Below are 20,311 nucleotides of genomic sequence, written 5' to 3'. Positions count from 1 at the left end.
TTTGAAAAATTCTGTCCAATGTCAAACTTTTTCTCAGAATATGAGAGCTGATAGTACCAAATTTGATACGCTCAATATCTGACCAATTTGTGGTTATAACATCTGTGCAATTCTCTATAGTTCTGATTCTACTCCTATAGGCATAAAAACTCTCTGGGCAGACGTAGTCCCGAAATAAAATTAACCCTTTTAGGGACTGATTCAAGACATACGGAAATTAGAGAGACTTTAATCGGACTCTGGAACATGCCATTTTGCATTCACTGTTTTTAACACTAGATTACTTTCTTAGAAATAAAAAAAAAAAAATCAGGGAAATTGCCAGGTAACATATGACATGTCCACGTCTACTTCATTCTATTCAACTGTGAAATAAATGTTTTTCTCTTCTCTGCTATATCATAGACAAATTTGTATAACAGAAAAAACTGTTATAAATAATCCATTTTTTAATTTCAAAAAACCATGTTTCTGCCTCTAACCATCAAAGCATCTTTCTATTTGCAGACACCTAGGAGCAATAACTTCTTTACTTGTAAATACTGTAAACTTCCATTCTCTGAAAGAAATTATCATAATGGCTTCTAAGGGCTTCTCTCAAACCTTCCATTTTTTTGTCTTTATTAAACTTCCTTTTTTTCTCAAGCTCCTCATAATCTACATTGTGGCTTCCTGTTTTTATATAACTTTTCATGTTTATTTCAATGCCAGTTTATATTCATTCTTTTTCAGTTTGGGTCTTTAAGGGAAAATAGTATTTGGAAGCATGTTCTCAAATTGGATAGTTTTATACTAAAGTAATTCTGTTGATTTCAGTGGAATTAACTCCTGACCTGCACCAGTGTAAGTTGGCTCAGAATCAAGATCAGAATATATTAAAAGTCTGGTGAACTGTGTGAACCCATACTGTTTTAACACCAATTTTATTTGTTCAACTAAATTATTAAGAGTCCAGTCATGGAAAATACACACAAAAACTAATAAGAGTTGGAAATTTGAGAGATACCTTTTGGCCAAATCAGGAGGAAATGTTTGGGATTATGTCATGTAGCCAAAAAAAAGACGGGAGTTTTGGGTCCATGTTCCATGGTTGGGTCAGGTCCTAGAACTATGTTAAGCAATACAAGAGGAGTTGGGTATTTCAGTTTTGTTTAGGTTAAAAGTAGCCTGTGTTGTGCAAAATGCATTTACATTTCAAAGAAAAGTAACACTGCAAACAGAAATGCTAACTCATCATTGTATTTTCTTTCTGTGTAGATACTCTGCAGTCTCAGCTTATCAATATGGGTGTTATCCCTACATTAGTGAAATTGTTGGGCATTCATTGTCAAAATGCAGCTCTGACTGAAATGTGCCTTGTTGCATTTGGAAATTTAGCAGAACTTGGTAAGTCCAGGATTCTAATCCCAAATTGCATACAGTGTATTTATCTTTTTAAGATTAAACATAATCAATTTTACAAAGAATTTTCCATTCTTCTTAATGTATACAAAAATAAAAAGCACTGGAGCTCTCTTTATTGTTTCTTTAGAATATATAGTTTGTTTGCCTTTTGTACAAACTTAAATTTCTCTGAGTCCTTAATACAGTGTACATATTATGTTAAGTTTATTTAACATAACAAAATGTGCTTTAAATTACTCAGGGTTTTGTCTCCTTATTATTGTTGTCTATTAAAACCCCGAGACAAAAAGATAATGCAAATAATAAGTAATAGTAATAACCCTGATTTATCTGCATATAAGGTCAAACTGGAGATAAATTTGGCTCAGCTCAAGGAAAAATATTCACTAAATGGGACCAGGGACACATTGGGCATGTCTACATGTATGTTAATGCGCCATAATCAGCACTACTGCACAATAGCACCAGTGCACATCTTTTATGTGACACAAATGCACACTAGACTAATTCTGCTGCACATCAGCGCATTAGCATGGTTTTCACTGTGATGTGCTAATGCACAGCAGAATGTCTACTTGCTTCTAGTGTCTTGTGTAGATATGCCCACCCATTTCATAAACTTGTCCTCATTTTAAAAAGTAGAGCTTTAAGATGCCCTAAGTTAAATATGTGGCTATAACTAATTATTGATAGGAAGGAGCTGATTTAAGTTCAAGCAGATAAAATGACCGTTACAGTTAAGCTAGGAACAATGTTGCATTTCTGTTTGTCCCAAACCAGAAAAGTCTTGGGATTGGTGTGTATAGACATAGCCGTTTCAGTCAGGGTTTAGTGAGCAGCCAAATGCACTGCCATTTTTCTGCCATCGATTCAATCCCGGTACAAAATGGTTTCTCCCAGAACAAATGTAAGGGCTGTTTGTAGCCTTAGAAAAGTATGTAAAATTTGATCAAAACACATTTTGGTCATATCTGTGGCTCAAATTATACTCTGACATCCCATACAATACTAGTGCTTTCAATGGAATTGCATATAAGCTAAGTGTGTTTGGCCCTGTGTTTTCTTATTTGTGTGTTTTATACCGAGTATGGTGTATAATAGGCATTAACTGAACTGCAGGCCAAATACTACCCTTATCCAAACAAATATCCTGTGCATGGTACCCTATGATATTTTTTGCTAAGGGGCAGTAGTGATGTTCCCAGAAACAGTTATAACATTGCACATCAAAATACTGGCAAAAGAATGTATGTGGTTTGTGACTTAGAGAAAACAGTGGTGTGGCTGGCCATCACTAGCATGTGATGGCTGTTTGGTAGCCTGAAATTATCAAATAATCCCAGGTTTCAAAGCTAGACAGACTACTGTGTACTGCTAATGCACAATACATAACATTTCACACAGGAATCCTTGCAGCAAGCCCAGTTTATTTACTTAAAGACAGGTGTCCATATCACAATCTGACAAAAAGAGTCATCATAAATGGCACTTCTACCAAGTATTAGATGTAAAATATTCAGACTAGAGACTATGTCTTATATATGTCTGTACATTAAAATAGACACCTTTATTGAAAAATGAATGCTCCCACAGTACAAATAAATAATACGAATTAATTGTAATATTTGATGGTTTCTCCCCTGCAAAGAAGGAATCACTGAATCATGGTGCACTGAATCATACCCTCCAATCTTTAGAGGTGGTCTTAGTCTGCCCAAATGAAACTAAAAATACTTACTTATACAGAACAATATCATGCAAACTTCTGTGGTTGCTGATGTTACCATACTTGTTATTATGCATATACTGAAAGCAATCTCCAGTTCTGTTAGTCTTATACTAACTTACCTTATTTTTTTTTAAATAATTGAACCCTAGTTCAGCATTAGATTAGTATTAGAACTTTTCTTCATAACCTCAGGGTTTTATCCTGTGGTCTGCATCTCTTCAGTGAGAGGATGTATAATGCAACTAACTCACTTCTGCAGCATTATGTAGAACTTCTTTTCTCCTGTGCTAAAAATAAAGTGCAAGCCTGGTAGGGGTGCAGATTGAGTAGAAATGGTTGTTACTTGCAAGTTACTTGTAGATGCATGTGAAGTAAGGGAATTTGACAGTACAGTGGTTCTCTTGCACTCAGTTGCAAGTGCCTCTGAATCAGGAGATATTAAATGGGAGACATTAAATTTGTTCTGCTTGCTTAAAAAGGACACCAAAACACTAAAAACAGCTTCTGTTTTGTCTCTGCAAATCAAGTTGTCAGATAACTTAACACTAACATTTTCAGTGGCAGGTAGAAACAGAGGCTGTATTTATGGCCCCTATGGAAATTTAGTTTTAATGACTAAATGTTAGGCCATAAATGCTAAAAGGCTTTTTTTCCTCTTAACATTCCTGAGTATGAGCACAGAGAGATAGGAAGATCTGAGAAGTGGCCCACTTTTCTCTGGCAAAAAGAAAATGTTAGTGTGGAGAATTGCTGCTATACTGCAACATGGAACTGATCCAGAGAGACTTCACTAGGCTTTGGATCAAGCTGTGCATGAGCTTCATTAAAATGTTTGACTGCTTACAGCTACAACTGCATATTTAGGGTCCAGATGATAAAGGGAGCTGAGGGCACTTAACCTGCTGATCCTAGCAAGAGCATTTTGGATCAGAGCACATTTCCCTGCAAAAATCAAATAAGGTTATGAGGACTCTCTTTCTCCTTGTTACACTCTCAGAGAAGAAATTCAAGTAAGCATTTTGCCTCAAGTCAGATACAATATATCAGGTTCAAATTGTTTAGTCTGTGAAGTAATTTTGAAATTGAAGAAGGCTAATGAAAGAACAGGAAAAATACCAAAATAAATCATCCTGAAGTTGTAAGGAAAGATGATAAACCAGACTAACAGAGTGGCAAGAGGTTAGATGTATTTATTTCATTTTCATCTGTGTACAAAAGAGTCTTCCCCATAAAGTATTACATTGCCCCCTTTGGGGCTGTCACTTTTAAAAGCTACCCTTTTGTGTGCATGCTCACAGATCACACAGAGCTGGACACTGGAAGGCAGAATTGCCACATTAGTGCAGGAGAAATGGGCAGCTAGAGTTTTGCAGGATTTGGAGGGATTACACAGTCCGTCCACTCTTCACTGAGGTGTTTCTGCTCTCAGGAGTTTTGATCACACTTCTGTTGAAGTCAGTTGCAAAACTCGCTTTGATTTCACTAGAGCATGATTGGCTTTGAGAAACTGCATTTCTCCTAGTCCTCTGAGATCTGCAGACTCAAGTCAAGGAACACAAGTAAAAGAACAAAGAGTAGATGTTTTTCTTTTCCCAGATTCTGATCACAGTTAAATGGCAGTGAATTCTGAATAATGCCGTTGGCTTCCATGGAGTTATTTCTGATTTGTGCTATTGTAACTAAGCTCAGAATTTGGCTTTTACCTTTTGCAATACTAAAAACATCAAAATTTGTTTGATACATGGGCACTCTTAAATGAACACAGGCTGGCATTTGTATGCCAGGGCACATCGTTACTACGCCTCCCCACTCCTGGGCCAAGTGTGCACTAGAAGGCTCTCCCCCATATAAATTAGAGCAGCCTGCATGCAACTATAAATCACCACCTGCCAATGGTAGCAGGAGACCATTGCAACTGATCGGGATTGCTGGATGTTGGATAACACATTCTCTTTTACTGCTGACCGTTAGAGTTGAATAGGTAGAGTGTAGGAGTCCTGCTGTGTTGACTCCACACCTGTAATGCCTCTTCATTGAGGTGAAAAGGTGATTAACCCTGTTAATCCTCTTGGCTAGGGACAGAAGTTATACATAAACCAGTATAAGTAATCAGAAACTGGTTAAATCTGTAACAAAACAGAAGTTCAGGTCACATAAACCACTTTCAAAATGGCCAAAACCAGTTTAAGATAAACTGGTACAGATGTATTATTAGACTTAACTCATTAAAATTAAATCAGTTATTGAACTTCTGTCCTAGATCCTTCCTGATTCAAATTCACTCACAGTCCCCCAGCATCCCAGGATGCTTTGCACTTCTGCCTACAAACCTCTCCCTCTCCCCCGCTCCCCAGCAGGGTGGGCAGGCTAGCCTTGGCCCAAACTGTCTGCTGCAGCCAAGCAGGGAGGCGGGCTCTTGCAAGCCCCAGCTTCTGGGCTGGGCCACTGCAGACATGGCTGCATTTCCAGAATCAAAAGTGAATGTCTGTTCACTTGCTTATCAGTTCATTCTACACAGCTTTAACTAACCTGTGAAGACTGAAGTGATTCAGCCTCGGGCTTTTTGACTGTTGGCAGTGTAAAGCAGCCCTGTTCACTGAAAAAAATCTGGCCTTGTGGCTTTATCTGTGCAAAAATTCAAAAGTAAATGCCACCTCCTTGCAACCATGTAAATATTAAAGATCTCAGTCTGACCTTTCATCTCGGCCTAGAAAATTCAGTACATAATGTGTAATTTTTCTTGTTACTCTGAAGGCAGTCAAAGTCTTAATTTATATCTTTGTAATTTTACTGTTGCTATGGATACTTTTACATTCTGCTGGTGCAAATTTTTAACAGCCTTGAACATAATTAATAATTTAGGTCAGTACATTTATCTTAAAGCCCTAGACATTTTTCCTTTTCATTTAATGACAAGCGTGAGTATTGGCGTGTATTGTTCTTGTCCGTGAAGAGCACTTAGGCCTATTAATCATTGTACTGAATAAATCTGGTAGTGAAGAGGAGAGAAAACAGTTCTACCTTTTGACTTGGTTTGTTTACTCTATACTCAATTTTCCCTTTTCCTTCACAGAATCAAGCAAAGAACAGTTTGCCTACACAAACATTGCTGAAGAGCTTGTAAAACTATTCAAGAAGCAAATAGAACATGACAAAAAAGAGATGATTTTTGAAGTTTTGGCTCCTCTGGCAGAAAATGGTGAGAAGTTGACCCTCCTTTTTGCGACACAATCATTTCTGTTTTTTCTCTCATAGACTATTATCTGTATGCCAGTTGTTAAAAAAAATATTGATTTGGCAGGAATTTTGTCACGTCGCTCAGCAATGTAATCTTTCCTGGAGATGCCGCATTGGCTAAGTCTGCCAGTAACTGCAGAGAGAATAAAATGTAAAGATTTCCTGACCACCTGCATACATGCGTGAGGGTCAGCAACTCCTGAGTCCTAATCCCACCCCTGACACTATCTCGTATCTTTGAAAAACAGTTGTAGGTTGCCACTTTTATGAGAGAATTTGGGGCTCCAAATCCAGAGTGGATAGAGGTGCCTGCCTGCAGCCCCAACTCAAGTTCACAGGCTCCAGAGAATGGTAGAAATCAGTTATACCCCTGTGTTTAACATTGCCTGTTAGCTAGCTTTAGGCAGTTCACTGTTTGGGTTTTTAAGATTGTCCTTCAGATATGTCTGACTGTCCATGTACACTCTCCAGGGCATCCAGATGTCTAACTCTGGCTTTTAGATTTTGTTCCTAAAATTTACACGTTGCAGCACTTAACTTGCATGTGCCTAAGACCTTTGCATCTGGCCTGTAGTTGATTAACCTCAGGAGAAACTGAGTTCAAATTCTGCCTCAGTCTGTAAATGATAATGAGCTGTTCTGTGTCAGTCTAGTAACTTTTAAGCACATCTGCTCTCAAGAGATACCAACATAGTTTGCGTGATTTACCATCTGTGCTTAAGAGGAAACAAGAAACAACATCAGCTGCATATCAGATACAAGAGATCAGGACTGAGGTGCAAGACAGACCTGTTCTCTGAGACCGCTCCTTACTTGCCCACTCCATGTGTTACCCTGTCCAGTATTGTTATTCAGAAGTGTCAAAAGGCATTCACAGTTTTTGCTTTGGAAAAAAATAATCTTGGCATTGTATGTTGTTTTGCTGCTTAGGGGGCTAATTCTACTTCAGATGTCCTACTAGGCCAGTTAGGGCCTTTATTTTCAAAACATGAAGAAAAGTTTATTTTTGGCAGAGATTTTTCCTCTTGTTACCAGCAATGGATAAAAACACTATTTGCCTCTCTGTTTAATAATGCGTGTTTTGACAGAATGCAGCGGTTCATATTGCAAAGCCAGAATACAAATTAAGTTCACAGAAATACATCTGCATTCCTAAAAACAGGACACATGTCACTCAAGCTCTCACTATGCAGTGTGGCACAAGAATTTGATCTGGTTTTTGATCGATATATTTTTATAATTCACTAAATTTAATTCTTTTGTACAAAGGCTGTATTTTGTCGTCAGAGTAAAATATAGTAGGCTCTGCTGTGGAAGGTAACATCAACTGGTGTGTGTTAGGCAGTCAACTAAATGCCCCTTGCTATTATCCAAAGCATGTTGATATGTGCTCTCACAGTAAACCTGTCATGGTTATATCATCTAGCCACCTCTAATTGTGTGAGCGGGGAGCATGTCAGCAGGCTAGAACATTTTAATGAAGCATGCATGCAGTCAACTCTCTTTTAAGAGTCCTAGTACAATGATTTTTATTTCCAATCATAACACACCGGCAACTTAGTATTCTGTAACCAAGGGAACATCATAGTTTTTAAAGTAGCTTAGTGCAAAAGTACATATTTTTAAAAAAACTCGCAACTGAACATTTTGGGTCTCTTTGCATAAGGTTCATGAGCAGATCGGTGGCTCTGACAGAAACATTGAATTTTCACACAAACAGCAAAACTTTACAAATGAAGCAAAAGCATTATATTATGGACAAAGTCAGACCAATCCTTTAAGGCAGGTGAAGATGGGGTGGCCTGTCACTGTCCCTCAGCATATGACCATTCCCAGATCTTTTGAAACATAGCCTTCAAAATTCCTGGTTTTAGAAAAGGCTCTAAAAAGGGATGGGCCAAATTGGTACTGGTGTAACTCAACTGAACACATTTATTTATATGCTTTCCTATAGGACCAGTGACAGTACACAGACAGTAACAGAAATATCTTCATATAACAAATTTAACTTCTGAGCTTAGAAAGCACCATTATTCCAATGATATAGACAGGGACATCAGGCACTGAGGAGGTAGGGGTGGGGGAAGAGAGAGACTTCTTCAGCTAGAAACAGAACCCAACATCTTATGAGCCTCCTTTTTGTTGCATCTCATTAACTTCAGTAGCTGAGAACAGAATATGGCCCAATAATCTTCTTTCTTCAGCAAGGAATAGATTACCCTCCCAGCTCAGTATTCAGAAAGTGGCTTTGGCCCTGCTCCTGCTGCTGACATCCCTAGATTTAATGGGAGTCAACTTGGCTCCACTGAAGTCAGTGGGAGTTTTGTCATTGATTATGATAGGGCATTCATATTTGCATACAGACATTCCCATTGCCAGCAATGATGTTTCTGCATGTGAAAGACGCATGTGGGCCCTAGTTTTGTTTTACTTGGCAGTTTTTAGCACAGTTCAAGGCCTGTGAAAAGCACTAATGGAGCACTACCTGTGTGATGCTGCTGCACAAGCTTGGAGATCAGGATTGAAGGAGCTCCTTCACACTATTTGAAAATGGTGGAGGATAGTTCCAAGGGGCTTTTGCTGCACTGTGGAAAGATGATTTGACAGGCAAGGGCAAGGGTGAAACAACAACAACAAAGATATACTGGGCAAATACTCTTGCCGCTTAGGGGTGAGAGGTGCAAGGGCACTGCAATTCTAAGGCTGGAGGAAGGCCCTGACAGGGTGTCTCTTCCTGTAGCCTTCCCTAGCACGTAGCACTTCAAATCAAACTTTATGGGTGTTTGTAGACATGCCATGGTAGGATAGGGCACTTTAATTAGAGCAACTCCAAGAGCTTTAGTTAAAGCGCGCCTACTGGCATTTTTAAGCATGGGGACGCTGATACACAAGATGGTGGAGTCTGCTCCGAAACACTATAGTTACATAGGCGCCCTATGTTTCTAGCCCAGGTACAACAGATACAATTGCCGATTGCAGATTTAATTTCAGTGCAGTTCGCTCCTGTGCCTGCCTTTTAAAAAAATCTCAGTAATGCTAATAATAATAATAAAGTAATACAATACAATATAATATAATATTTATACCCAGAGGATTAATGGTTGCCTGCTACTTAGGAGCCCCAGTCATAGACACGATTTGACTATACTAGATGCTGTCCCAGAGAGCTTACACCTAACATTTAGTCCATGCAAGTGTGTAAAACATGATAAGGACTGCATGTTTCCTCACTTCTACTAGTTAATACTTGAAAAACTAGAGATTAATGAGTCCTTTCCCTTTCTTGTTAGTCATGACATTTTCACAGATATTAAAAATAGATTTCATAGACATTAGGGCTAGAAGGGACTTCGGAAGATCATCGAGTCCAGCCCCCTGCCCAAAGGGCAGGAAGTCAACTGGGGTCATAGGATCCCAGCAAGATAAGCATCCAATTTGCTCTTGAAGGTGTTCAGAGTAGGTGCTTGAACCACCTCCAATGGCAGGCTGTTCCAGATCTTGGGGGCTCAGACAATAAAGAAATTCTTCCTTATGTCCAGCCTGAAACGGTCTCACACTAGTTTATGACCGTTTGACCTCGTCATCCCTTGGGGCGCTCTGGTGAACAAACATTCCCCCAGATCCTGGTGGTCACCCCTGATAAACTTATAGTTTCCAAGTGTTCCGAGTTCCTTTCGTGGCAATAGATTGTGTCCCCACAAGAGCGTAATAATTTCCTTTTACACGGCTGTATGGAACAAGCTTACTCTTTACCCACGGAGATGGCTGAGAAATTAGGCATTGAAATAACTTAGAGGCAGAGACAGAAGGCAGTCCTGTATAGTTCCTAGCACAGGAGGCCTCCAAGTCCGTTTGGTGCCTCTGGGTCCAACTGTAACACAAACATTAATTAATATTTAATATAAAAGAGAATGTTTCTAGAGAAAGATAGGATTGTGCCTTCATAGCAAGCTTGCCTTGATAGTATGACTGGTGGACCACATCAAAACAATTTTTTAGTGCATGGTTACAAATTATTTATATCATATTGATTCTGTTCTCTGTTATTTTCCATTCAATATTTGTCTTTGTAGTAAGTGAGAAATTTAAGGGGCATCTGTTACTGGTTTTTAAACATTGCTTTTCAAATCCCTACATGAATCCAATCTGTATTTTTAAAGTATATTATATCTTTCTCTTTTGAAGCAGCATTATTATCTACCACTAAAGTAGAGAGGAAATCTCTTTTGGGCACTTGGAACTTAACTTTACTTTCAGTTATAGGGGAAATCTTTCCAGCGTAACAGAGCAGAATTTGACCCTGATGTTAACAAGAAACTAGAGCTATAGCTTGTAGCCGTTCAAACTGAAATTATTTTTATTATGACTGGAATACAGAGGCAGACAGTAAAACAAATGACAGTACTGAATATCTTCCCCACTTCCTATTTCCTCAGTATTGCTACTGTATGCATGTGTCTACACAAGACATTTACTGCACAGTAGACTAATTAGCTGTGTCTACACGTATGCCGTGCCCCTGTTAAGTTGGGGTAAACTGATATACTCCACAGCAGGATAGTATTTGTATCCTGTAGTAAAAAACTCTACAGCAGCCAGGGCACAAGGGTGCTTCAGTGTGGGGGCACTGTCAACCCTTCGACAGCATGTTGAGCTGTGGGGGAAGCAGCCCTGGGCTGGCAGCCTGATCCCCTGAGCCCGCCACCAACCAGGGCTGCTCCAACCCAGCTCAACTTGCTCCCAGGTACACTTTTGAACAGCAGTAAACTCCAGATTATATTGCTTCTTCTTAATAGCACATGTAGACGCATCCAGTGTGTACGCGATAGATATATTTTAACTCATAATCTCAACACCTGTATTCATGATATTCTTTAGATGTCATTAAGCTGCAACTGGTTGAAGCAGGTCTGGTTGAATGCCTACTCGAGATTGTCCAGAAGACTGTAGACAGTGACAAAGAGGATGACATTGCTGAGCTTAAAACAGCCTCTGATCTTATGGTTTTATTACTACTTGGAGGTGAGTATTGTATATTAGTACATTTTGCAAAACAGGACATGAGTCATACTTGACAGATTAATTTTATTTTACATATATTGAGTATATCTTTTTCATAACTTTAAAAACTTGCTAGCTAGTTATTTTTAATAGGCCAGATTTGTACCCTGTAAATTGAAAACAATTATAGGAAGGTCAGTATTATAAACAGGCAGAAGAGTCTGGTATAACACTTGCATTTCTTTTGGTTGTCATCCATCTACACTTTTTGCCTCCAGATGAATCCATGCAGAAATTATTTGAAGGAGGAAAAGGGAGCGTGTTCCAAAGGGTGCTTTCATGGATTCCTTCCAATAACCATCAACTACAGCTTGCAGGTGCACTGGCCATTGCAAATTTTGCCAGAAATGGTAAGGATATGCCATAATAATTTACTTTAATTTATTTGCACACAACACATGAAAAAGGTGAAGAATGCTGTTGTGGTGAGATTTTAGTTAAATTTGGCTTTCGGAAATCATAATTATTCTTACACATCATGATTTCTGGAAGATATTACCTTTGCTTTCCAAACTCTCTTTTTCAATATTGAAGATAGACATAAAATTAAAGAAATTCTGTCACTCTTTTTAAGGATTGTTTTTAAACCTGAGTAATTGTTATGCAAGACACACTCTTCAAATAATTTTAACAGTGTGTAGTGTACTGGTATATTGGATTAATATCTTCTAATTCTTCATACCATGACACTAAGTATAGCATTGCTACTGTTACTGCAGTTGATACAGGCAGTCAAATGCTCTAATTTACCTGAACTGTGAAAGTGGGAAAAGGGAAAACTGGACTGCTATGCTGAGAAGGCATAATTCACTCAAGATAGCGCTCAGTATTCCACAAGTGACTTGGCTTGTCTCATGCAGATGGAAATTGCATCCACATGGTGGATAATGGCATAGTTCAAAAGCTGATGGATCTACTAGACAGACATGTGGAAGATGGAAATGTAACTGTGCAGCATGCAGCACTGAGTGCACTTAGAAACCTGGCAATTCCAGGTAAGGTTCACTTTGCCTTCTTGAGAGTGAAGTTCTGGTTCTCTGTGTGAAGTCCAGGGGCGGTAGGGGCAAAGGAATGGGGATGAAGGGGGTGCGTGTGCATGTGTCTGTGAGAGAGAAGCCACACTCATTTGTACATCTTTTTGGACAGGTTTTGCAGCCAGCAAAGTCACACACCCATTGGCCATGTTTATGCTCCTGTCTTTCCGTAATACTGTAAAAGCTGCTCTGCTGTTTGGCTCAGCAACATGCAGGGAGGCAAGTGGACGCTTCAGTGCAGCTTCTGCCCCTGTCTCTTCTGTACAGTGGAACTGCATGTATTTGGCAATGGTTTGGGCTTTTTCTGGCTGTTGAGGGTCTCCAAAAGATGGTAATACTGAACAAGAAGCACCATTCACTTTCTGGAATACTGTATCTGACTGTGATTTTCCAGATCCAGGATAGGAGATAGAGAAGGCCTGCTGGAGCACTCAGTCCATTTCTAACAGCCTTTGATAATGTACTATCTAAATGCTAAACAATGTTCTTTTTAATTATTTCATTTGTCTATTTTGATTACCTAAACCTAAAACAAGGAACAGTCGTACAATAAGCCAAAGCAGAGATCTAGTATAATCTATTTATAAAATATATGCTTCTCAGTATCCTGAGTAGAGCCAGACATTATTCTTTACTCCTCCTTTACTGAATGCGTTCCATTTTCAAACCCTGTGGCTTTCTCATTCTTGTGAGCAGCCCCATGGAGGTGGAACCAACACAACCCACTACAAAGGGATGGAAGATACCGCACAGGGAAGGTGACACTCCCTGCATAGTAGCCTACAAAGCTGCTTTCATGCATTGGCAGAGCAAGAAGTTGACCCCATTACCTGGATCCTTCGGTTCTCTCCCTTACCGGAGGTACAGTGTAACACTGGGGCCACAGTACTTCAGGTACTTCAGTCCTTTAGAACTGGATCTCTCTCCACAGAACATTTTTGTTCTTCCTCTGCAGATGCTGTTGGAGGATTCATCTCCCAGTAGCTCAAGAATTCTGGTAGTCAACTGAGGTCTCAGACTGAGGGCTGGGAACTAGATTTCTGTACAAGAAACAGATTAACACTGTCCTGGCAGCCAAAAAAAGAATATTCATATTAAATCTATTCAGTACCTGTGCACATGTGCACACCTTTATACAAGGTTCACGCTAATATGCTGTTTTTCAGCCCATGTGACAAAATTGCATGAGGACTGTCTGTTTTGGAAGTAAAGAATATCATCAAAAGCATTTTGATATAATTTCTCCTCTTCTTCATGCAGTTGTAAATAAGGCTAAGATGCTATCAGCTGGCGTTGCAGAAGCAGTGTTGAAATTTCTCAGATCTGAAATGCCCCCTGTTCAATTCAAGCTTCTGGGAACGTTACGAATGTTAATAGATGCACAAGGTAAAAATAAACTGCTCTTTATGTTAAATGCATCTCTCTCTCTGCTTCAATCTGTGATATGCTGTTAAGGCTCTTATGGAAGAAAAACAGATCTTTTAATTTTTTTTCTACTTCGTTTCTGAAGCCTTAGAATAAATTTTATACATATGCAAAGTGAAAGAAGCGTGGGCTGGTTTTTAAAAGCCCTGGGTTGACTACCATGGACAATCAAGAACAAGTTTCAAGCGCTTATTTACTTTTATACTTCAGAATTCTTCCATGCTGCCATATCATGAATATGTATCTCACCGTAGGTGTTTTGACTTAAGCTGCCAGTCATGTTGGGCTCTTCAGTTTCAGCTTTTCTGTATCTCTTCCTACCAAGCTCCCTGGAATAGACTGTATTTATTAATTGATAAATTGCAGTTTCAAGCTGAATAGATTTCATAGACATTAAGGCTGGAAGGGACCTCAGAAGATCATCGAGTCCAGTCCCCTGCCCCAGGGGCAAGAAGTCAGCAGGGGTCATAGGATCCCAGCAAGATAAGCATCCAAATTTATCTTGAAGGTGTTCAAAGTAGGTGCTTGAAGGTGTTCAAAGTAGGTGCACCTCCGGCAGCAGTCTATTCCAGACCTTGGAGGCTCGGACAGTAAAGAAGTTCTTCCTTCTGTCCAGCCTGAAATGGTCCTGAAGGAGTTTGTGACCATTTGACCCTGTCATCCCCTGGGGTGCTCTGGTGAATAGTCGTTCCCCCAGATCCTGGTGAAGCACCCCTGATAAATTTAAAGAAAATGGCAAGACAAAGTGATTTGAAGAGCCCTAGTACCATCTGGGATATCCTTTTCCTTTAAATTTGAAAGATATTTTTAAATTACTTTATCAGAGTTTCTGGTGGCCCCTGGCAATATTGTGGCATTTATCAAGAATTGTAAGAACAGGCCAGGTTTTAATTGTATATATTTATACCTGTCCTTTAAAGGCCAGTTAGCATCATAGGGCACTTTTACAGGTGCTCTGGGGATGGGAGGGGTGGCACTTTAATTAGAGCAGCTCCGAGAGCCACTCTAATTAAAGCACCACAGCATTTTGTCTATCAGCATCCCTGCATTTAAAAATGGCAGCAGGGGCACTTGAACTAAAGCTCTTCAACAAGCTTTATTTCAAGCGCCCTTGCCACCATTTTGAAGCACAGGGATGCTGATAACAAGAGACAGGGGAAGCTGCTGGAGCACAGTAATTATCATGCTCCACAGTGCATTGGAGCAGCCTCTGCACTCATGTACAGGCACCTAAAGTTATTGCTGTACTGTAGCACATCTACATCACCTCCAGAACATCCACTGGTAAAATCCTAAGGCTGGATAAGTGCATGTAACATGCTCTTTTCCCCTCTTCTAGCTGGCTCCTGCACACACTGATGTTGCTGAAGGACATGGTTCTTCATTGCTCTCATATCTGTTGTGAGGCTGTAGAAGGGAAGAAATTAAGGAGCATAGCATTGGGTAGGGAAATATAGCCCTGGCTGACAGCACCTTCTGTGCTGAGGGAATATGGAAGAGATATCAGTTTCCTCCCTCTTTTTCCCTTCCCCAGAAAGAGGAGCCCCACCAGCAACAGCACAGAAACAGTTGCTACCACCTTGGTTTTCTTACTTCCCTTCACTCCTCCTTATGTCAGCTAGTATCAATAAGGGGTAGAGAGAACATATTATCTCTGCATTTGGCACTGGTACAAAAGCTACTGAAATGTATCCAATTTTGGTAGCCACACTCCAAAAAGGATGTTGAAAAATTGGCAAGGTTTCAAAAAAATCAACAAGAATGAATAAGGGTTTAGAAAATAAAATGGAAGACTTCAGTAGCTCAGCCAAATTAGCTTATTAGAGAGCAGTTCAAGGAGTAACTGGTCACAGTTAGAAGTCCATGTGTATGAGGAACTGAAATCTGCCATTAGAAGATTGCTCAGTCTAGCAAAGTAAGGTAGGACAAGATCTCATGGCAGGAGACTCGAGATGGACAATTCAAACTAGAAGTAAGGGACAAGTTTTCACCATTGAGGGTAATTAGCCACTGTAGCAACTTACCAAGAGTTATGATGGATTCTCCAGCATTGGGAATCTTTATATTAATATTAGGTATTTTTCTAAGGGCCCCTCTACACATGCAGGTAGAGGCACAATGGGATCTAATGCATGATCTAGTCATACCAGAGTATTATTTGCCAGCAGGGCAAATAATACTCTGGCATGCATCAATTGCTGCATCTCCAGCAAAACCAGAGTAGTGATTCTTCCACTCTACTATGCCTTGCTGTGTCTAGTTCTGGGTGCTGGCTGCACTTCACCAAGGACGTGGTAAAGCTCAAGAGAATCCAGGAGGACCACACATATGATCAGAGACTTGCACAGCAAGCCATACGAGGAAAAGCTAAAGGACCTGGGACTCTTCAGCCTGAAAGCGCAGGCTGAGAAAGGAGTTGGTAGCAGCTTACTGCTACATCAGGGGCTCGGTGAACAACTGATCACCAAGGCATCCTTAGGGAAAACTAAGAGTAATGGCCACAAACTCCTGGAAGACCGTTTTAGGCTCAACATTAGGAAACACTTCTTCACAGTTATGGTGTCGAGACTGTGGAATAAGCTCCCTCCAGAGGTGATGCAGTTACCTACCCTGGAAATCTTCAAGATGAGACTGGACCCCAGCTATCTTTCCTGCCTGATGCAGGACCGAATGATCTTCCAAGGTCCCTTCCAGCCTTACAATCTATGAACCTCCTGTCATGCCACACATGCATGGCAGGAGGTGTGATTATGGGATCATGCATTAGACCCATTGCATCTTATCACTGGTGCAGGGGAAACCTGGAATCATAATCTCAGGCTCCTCCTGCACCAACTCCCATGGCTGCGAGTCCTGCAGCTACCAGAGCATTTCCCACGCTGTCCCTGCTGTGCTGCAAGCCTCATTGGCTGTGAGGATCACAGTCAGGGCAGCAGGAAAAACGCTACTTCTGCTGCAAGCCTTGTCAGGTGCAGGGCTTCCAGCAGGAAGAATGCTGCTGCCACTGTAAACTTCATTAGATGCAGAGCTGGCAGCGGCAGCAACATTCTCCTTGCTGGAAGCCCCACAGCTGACAAGGCTCACAGTAGGGGCAGCGCAGGGAGCGCTGCCACCACCCCTGTTTTGCACCCCTGTGGCTAGGAGCCTCTCAGCTGATGGAGCTTCCAACCACAGGGGAGCAGTTAATGGTGTGATTAGAACAAGCTATAAAGTTATTACACATTTTTTGTGGAATAACTCTGTAGCCTATTGATTATTTTGTCATACCATGAATTGGTTGAATGCGTAGCTGGGTCAAAACTTAACGTGTAGAGGAGGCTTAAAGGATGCACTTTAGTTCAAATATGGCTGTTAACTCAAAGCAAGACTTAATTCAGGGAAGATTTGTGGTCTAGTTTATATATAGATTAGACCAGGTTATCAGAAGTATTTCTTTTGCCTGTAAAATTATGAACTGGCCCACTGAGAATGAATTGTTACCTTTGTAGTTGCTACCGTTCCACAAATGCACAAATCCCTTGAATTGGAATTCTTCTTTTTTTTCCAATTTTACATATCAGTCATTTCATTGTAAAATTGCAGAGGGGAAAAGAGCAGCCCACTTCATGGGGTTTGTGCATTTTGGAATGTATAATTAAATATATATTTTTTTCCACAATGCAGTTTTCTGATATTATATGCATATATATCTCCAATGTATATCAGTAAGTAAAGCTTGTCAAAAATGGGAAGGAAGTTGAAGAAAAACTTGCATAATTCAATTTCTTAATATATTCTTAAGTACAGCCAACAGAAATGCTGACTGTACTTTAAGCAGGCCATATTAAGGGCACAGGAGCATGGTATCCTGAAGTGACAGAAAAGTGGGAAGTGTAACACAAGGATAGCTTGGCTAGACAGCAGTCTTTTTAATTAGTTGACACTTAAAAGGAATCCTATAAAAAGTAGAAACTTGGTCATACTAGCAGGCAAAACTATAAGAGTATCACATGGGTGCGCAAGAAAATTAGGAAGGCTAGGGCATGATTTGAGTTGCAACTGGCAAGGGACATAAAAGGCCATAAGGGATTCTACAAGGATGTCAAAAGTAAGAGGAAAACCAAAGAAAGAACGCAACCTAGTTACAGATGATGCGGAGAAGGCTGAAATATTTAATGTATTTTTTTTTCTTACTTCAGCCTTCACAAACAGGGTCAGCTACCAGATGATGCATGCAGTTGACAGGAAATATTAGGGAAGGGATGAAACTGCCTAGGGTAGTGGCAGAACAGGTTAGGGATTATGTAGGGAGGCTAGATGCTTTCAGATCAGTAGGGCCAGATAGGATGTACCTAGGATACAGAAGAAATTGGCTGAGGTTATTTCAGAGCTGTTGTCTCTCTTCTTTCAGAATTTGTGGAGGTTCAGTGCAGTCCCAGATAATGCTTGGGGGGGACATGAAAAGGGTTTACAAAACACTAAATGGCAAAAAGAAAGTATGTAGGGATTCATTGTTTACTATCTCTCACAATACAAGAAGCAAGGATCATAAAATGAAGCTACTCAATAGTAAGGTTAAAACTAACAAAAGAAAGTTTTTGTTTTATTTTGTTTTTACACTGAGTAGTGTAAGTAAAGTATGGAACTCACTGGCCACCAAGTGTAATTAAAATGTAGAGCTCATTGCCACAGGATGTTGCACAAGCTGACAATTTAAGTAGATTCAGAAAGGGAGTTAGGGATACAGCTTCTGAATCAAAACTTCCACGTGCGGCCTCCAGCATTTAAGGTCTAGGAAGAGGAACAGGGGAAAAACCATGGTCCTACCCTGTTCAGCATCCATTCTTTGCCCTTGTGACACAGAACACTGGGCAAGATGGACCTATGGTCTGACCCAGTAAGTGGCAGTTCTTATAACTGGAAAAGGGCAAATATAGCACCCATCTTTAAGAAAGAGAAAAAAGGAGGGTCTAGGGAACAGACCAGTCACTTTGACCTCTATACCTAGAAAGATCATGGAGCAGGTCCTTGAGGAATCTATTGTGAAGCACCGTGAGAAGAACAAGGTAATCAGGAACAGCCAGATTCACCAAAAGCAAGGCATGCATGACCAGCCTGATTTCCTTCTATTATAAGATGACTGGCTCTATGGATGGGGGAGAGCATTGGGTAAAATACACCTTGGCTAGGGACAGAAAAAGCCTGAGACTGAATTGATTCAGTCTTTACAGGTTAGTCTAACTTGGCTAGGCTGAACTGGTTTGTAGCCACACAAACATCCCTTCTGGACTGAAGAAATGCAGGCATATGCCTGCAGTGGCTCAGGCTAGAAGCCAGGGGGTGCTAGAGCTTCCCTTCCATAGTGCTGAGCTGAGGGGAACATGGCCAGACCCTGGCAGGACAATCTGATTAGGGAGGGGTTCCCCCCCTTGATAACAGAGCATTTATCAGCTCTGTTATCAGCATTAAGCACCCCATCAGAAAACAAGGCCTCTCTCATTAGTTCAAGCTCTTCTTGGAAAGCTTTTTCCAAGAAAGGGAACATTACAAGGAGGGACATTACCAGCTACCTGTTGATTAGCTCCAAAAAGCCCTAAGCAGACCTTGTCCTGCCTGCCTTTATCCTGTCTGTCTTATACTTCTCAGCATTAGCTAGCATACCAGATGCTGGCTGTGGTCTGTGCTGTGGGAGAGAGGAGGGAGGGATCCCTGCTTGAGCAGTGAGTAGTTGGGGGAGGAGGAGGGGAGAGAATGGGACAGAGGAAGCCAGGCAGATGCTGCTGTGCCTGCAAGTCTCTACTGGAGCTCCAGCGGGGGAGCAGAGGGAAGGAGCCAGCCTAGCTCTCCGGAGTAGAGCCCCACCCAGTCCAGAGGGCATGTCAGGATGCTGAGGAAGTCTGGTTCAACTTAAACCAGCTAGGGGTCTGAGACAGATATTGCATAAACCAGTTTGACCCAAATCAGTTAAACCTGACACTACACTCAACCAGGTTTCTCTCAAACCAGTTTCAGCCATTTTCGAACTGGTTTATGTGCACTGAGTGTCTGTTCTGTTACAGGTTTAAACCAGTTTCTGATCACTTAAACCAGTTTATATATAATGTCTGTCCATAGCCCTTGACATTAGCAAAGCTTCTGACACTGTCTCTTAACACGTTCTCATTAACAACCTAAAGAAATACAGAATAGACAGAAGTGCTGTAAAGTGGATACATAACTAGTTGGAACATTTTGCACAATGGGTAGTCATCAGTGGTTCAAAGTCTAGCTGGGAGGTGGTATCAAGTAGTATTCCCCAGGGCTCTGTCCTTGGTCCATTATTGTTCAACGTCTTAATTAATGAGTCAGATGATGGTATTAAGTGCATGCTTAGGAAATTTGAAAATGACACCAAGTTGAGTGGAGTTACAGACATTCTGGACAGTAGGACTAGGATCCAGAA

The 20,311-nt window shown here is 40.6% G+C and overlaps 1 protein-coding gene across 5 annotated transcripts in view; it reads left to right on the top strand.

Moving 5' to 3' along the window:
* Positions 1–20,311, top strand: part of RAP1GDS1 (Rap1 GTPase-GDP dissociation stimulator 1) — a 177,788-nt gene that overhangs the window by 142,977 nt on the left and 14,500 nt on the right. For all 5 annotated transcript variants that reach the window (XM_019552914.1, XM_019552912.1, XM_019552913.1 and 2 more), the window contains 6 exons: positions 1,258–1,386; positions 6,207–6,332; positions 11,249–11,392; positions 11,650–11,781; positions 12,292–12,426; positions 13,726–13,851. In XM_019552914.1, the coding sequence (XP_019408459.1) occupies positions 1,258–1,386; positions 6,207–6,332; positions 11,249–11,392; positions 11,650–11,781; positions 12,292–12,426; positions 13,726–13,851 (792 nt within the window). The remainder of the gene's footprint in view (positions 1–1,257; positions 1,387–6,206; positions 6,333–11,248; positions 11,393–11,649; positions 11,782–12,291; positions 12,427–13,725; positions 13,852–20,311) is intronic.

The sequence above is a fragment of the Crocodylus porosus genome, unplaced genomic scaffold (assembly GCF_001723895.1).
Source record: "Crocodylus porosus isolate Cpor-Errol unplaced genomic scaffold, CroPor_comp1, whole genome shotgun sequence".
Taxonomy (NCBI): domain Eukaryota; kingdom Metazoa; phylum Chordata; order Crocodylia; family Crocodylidae; genus Crocodylus; species Crocodylus porosus.
The sequence above is the reverse complement of the archived record's forward strand: the minus strand, read 5'-3'. Positions and strand labels throughout refer to the sequence as shown.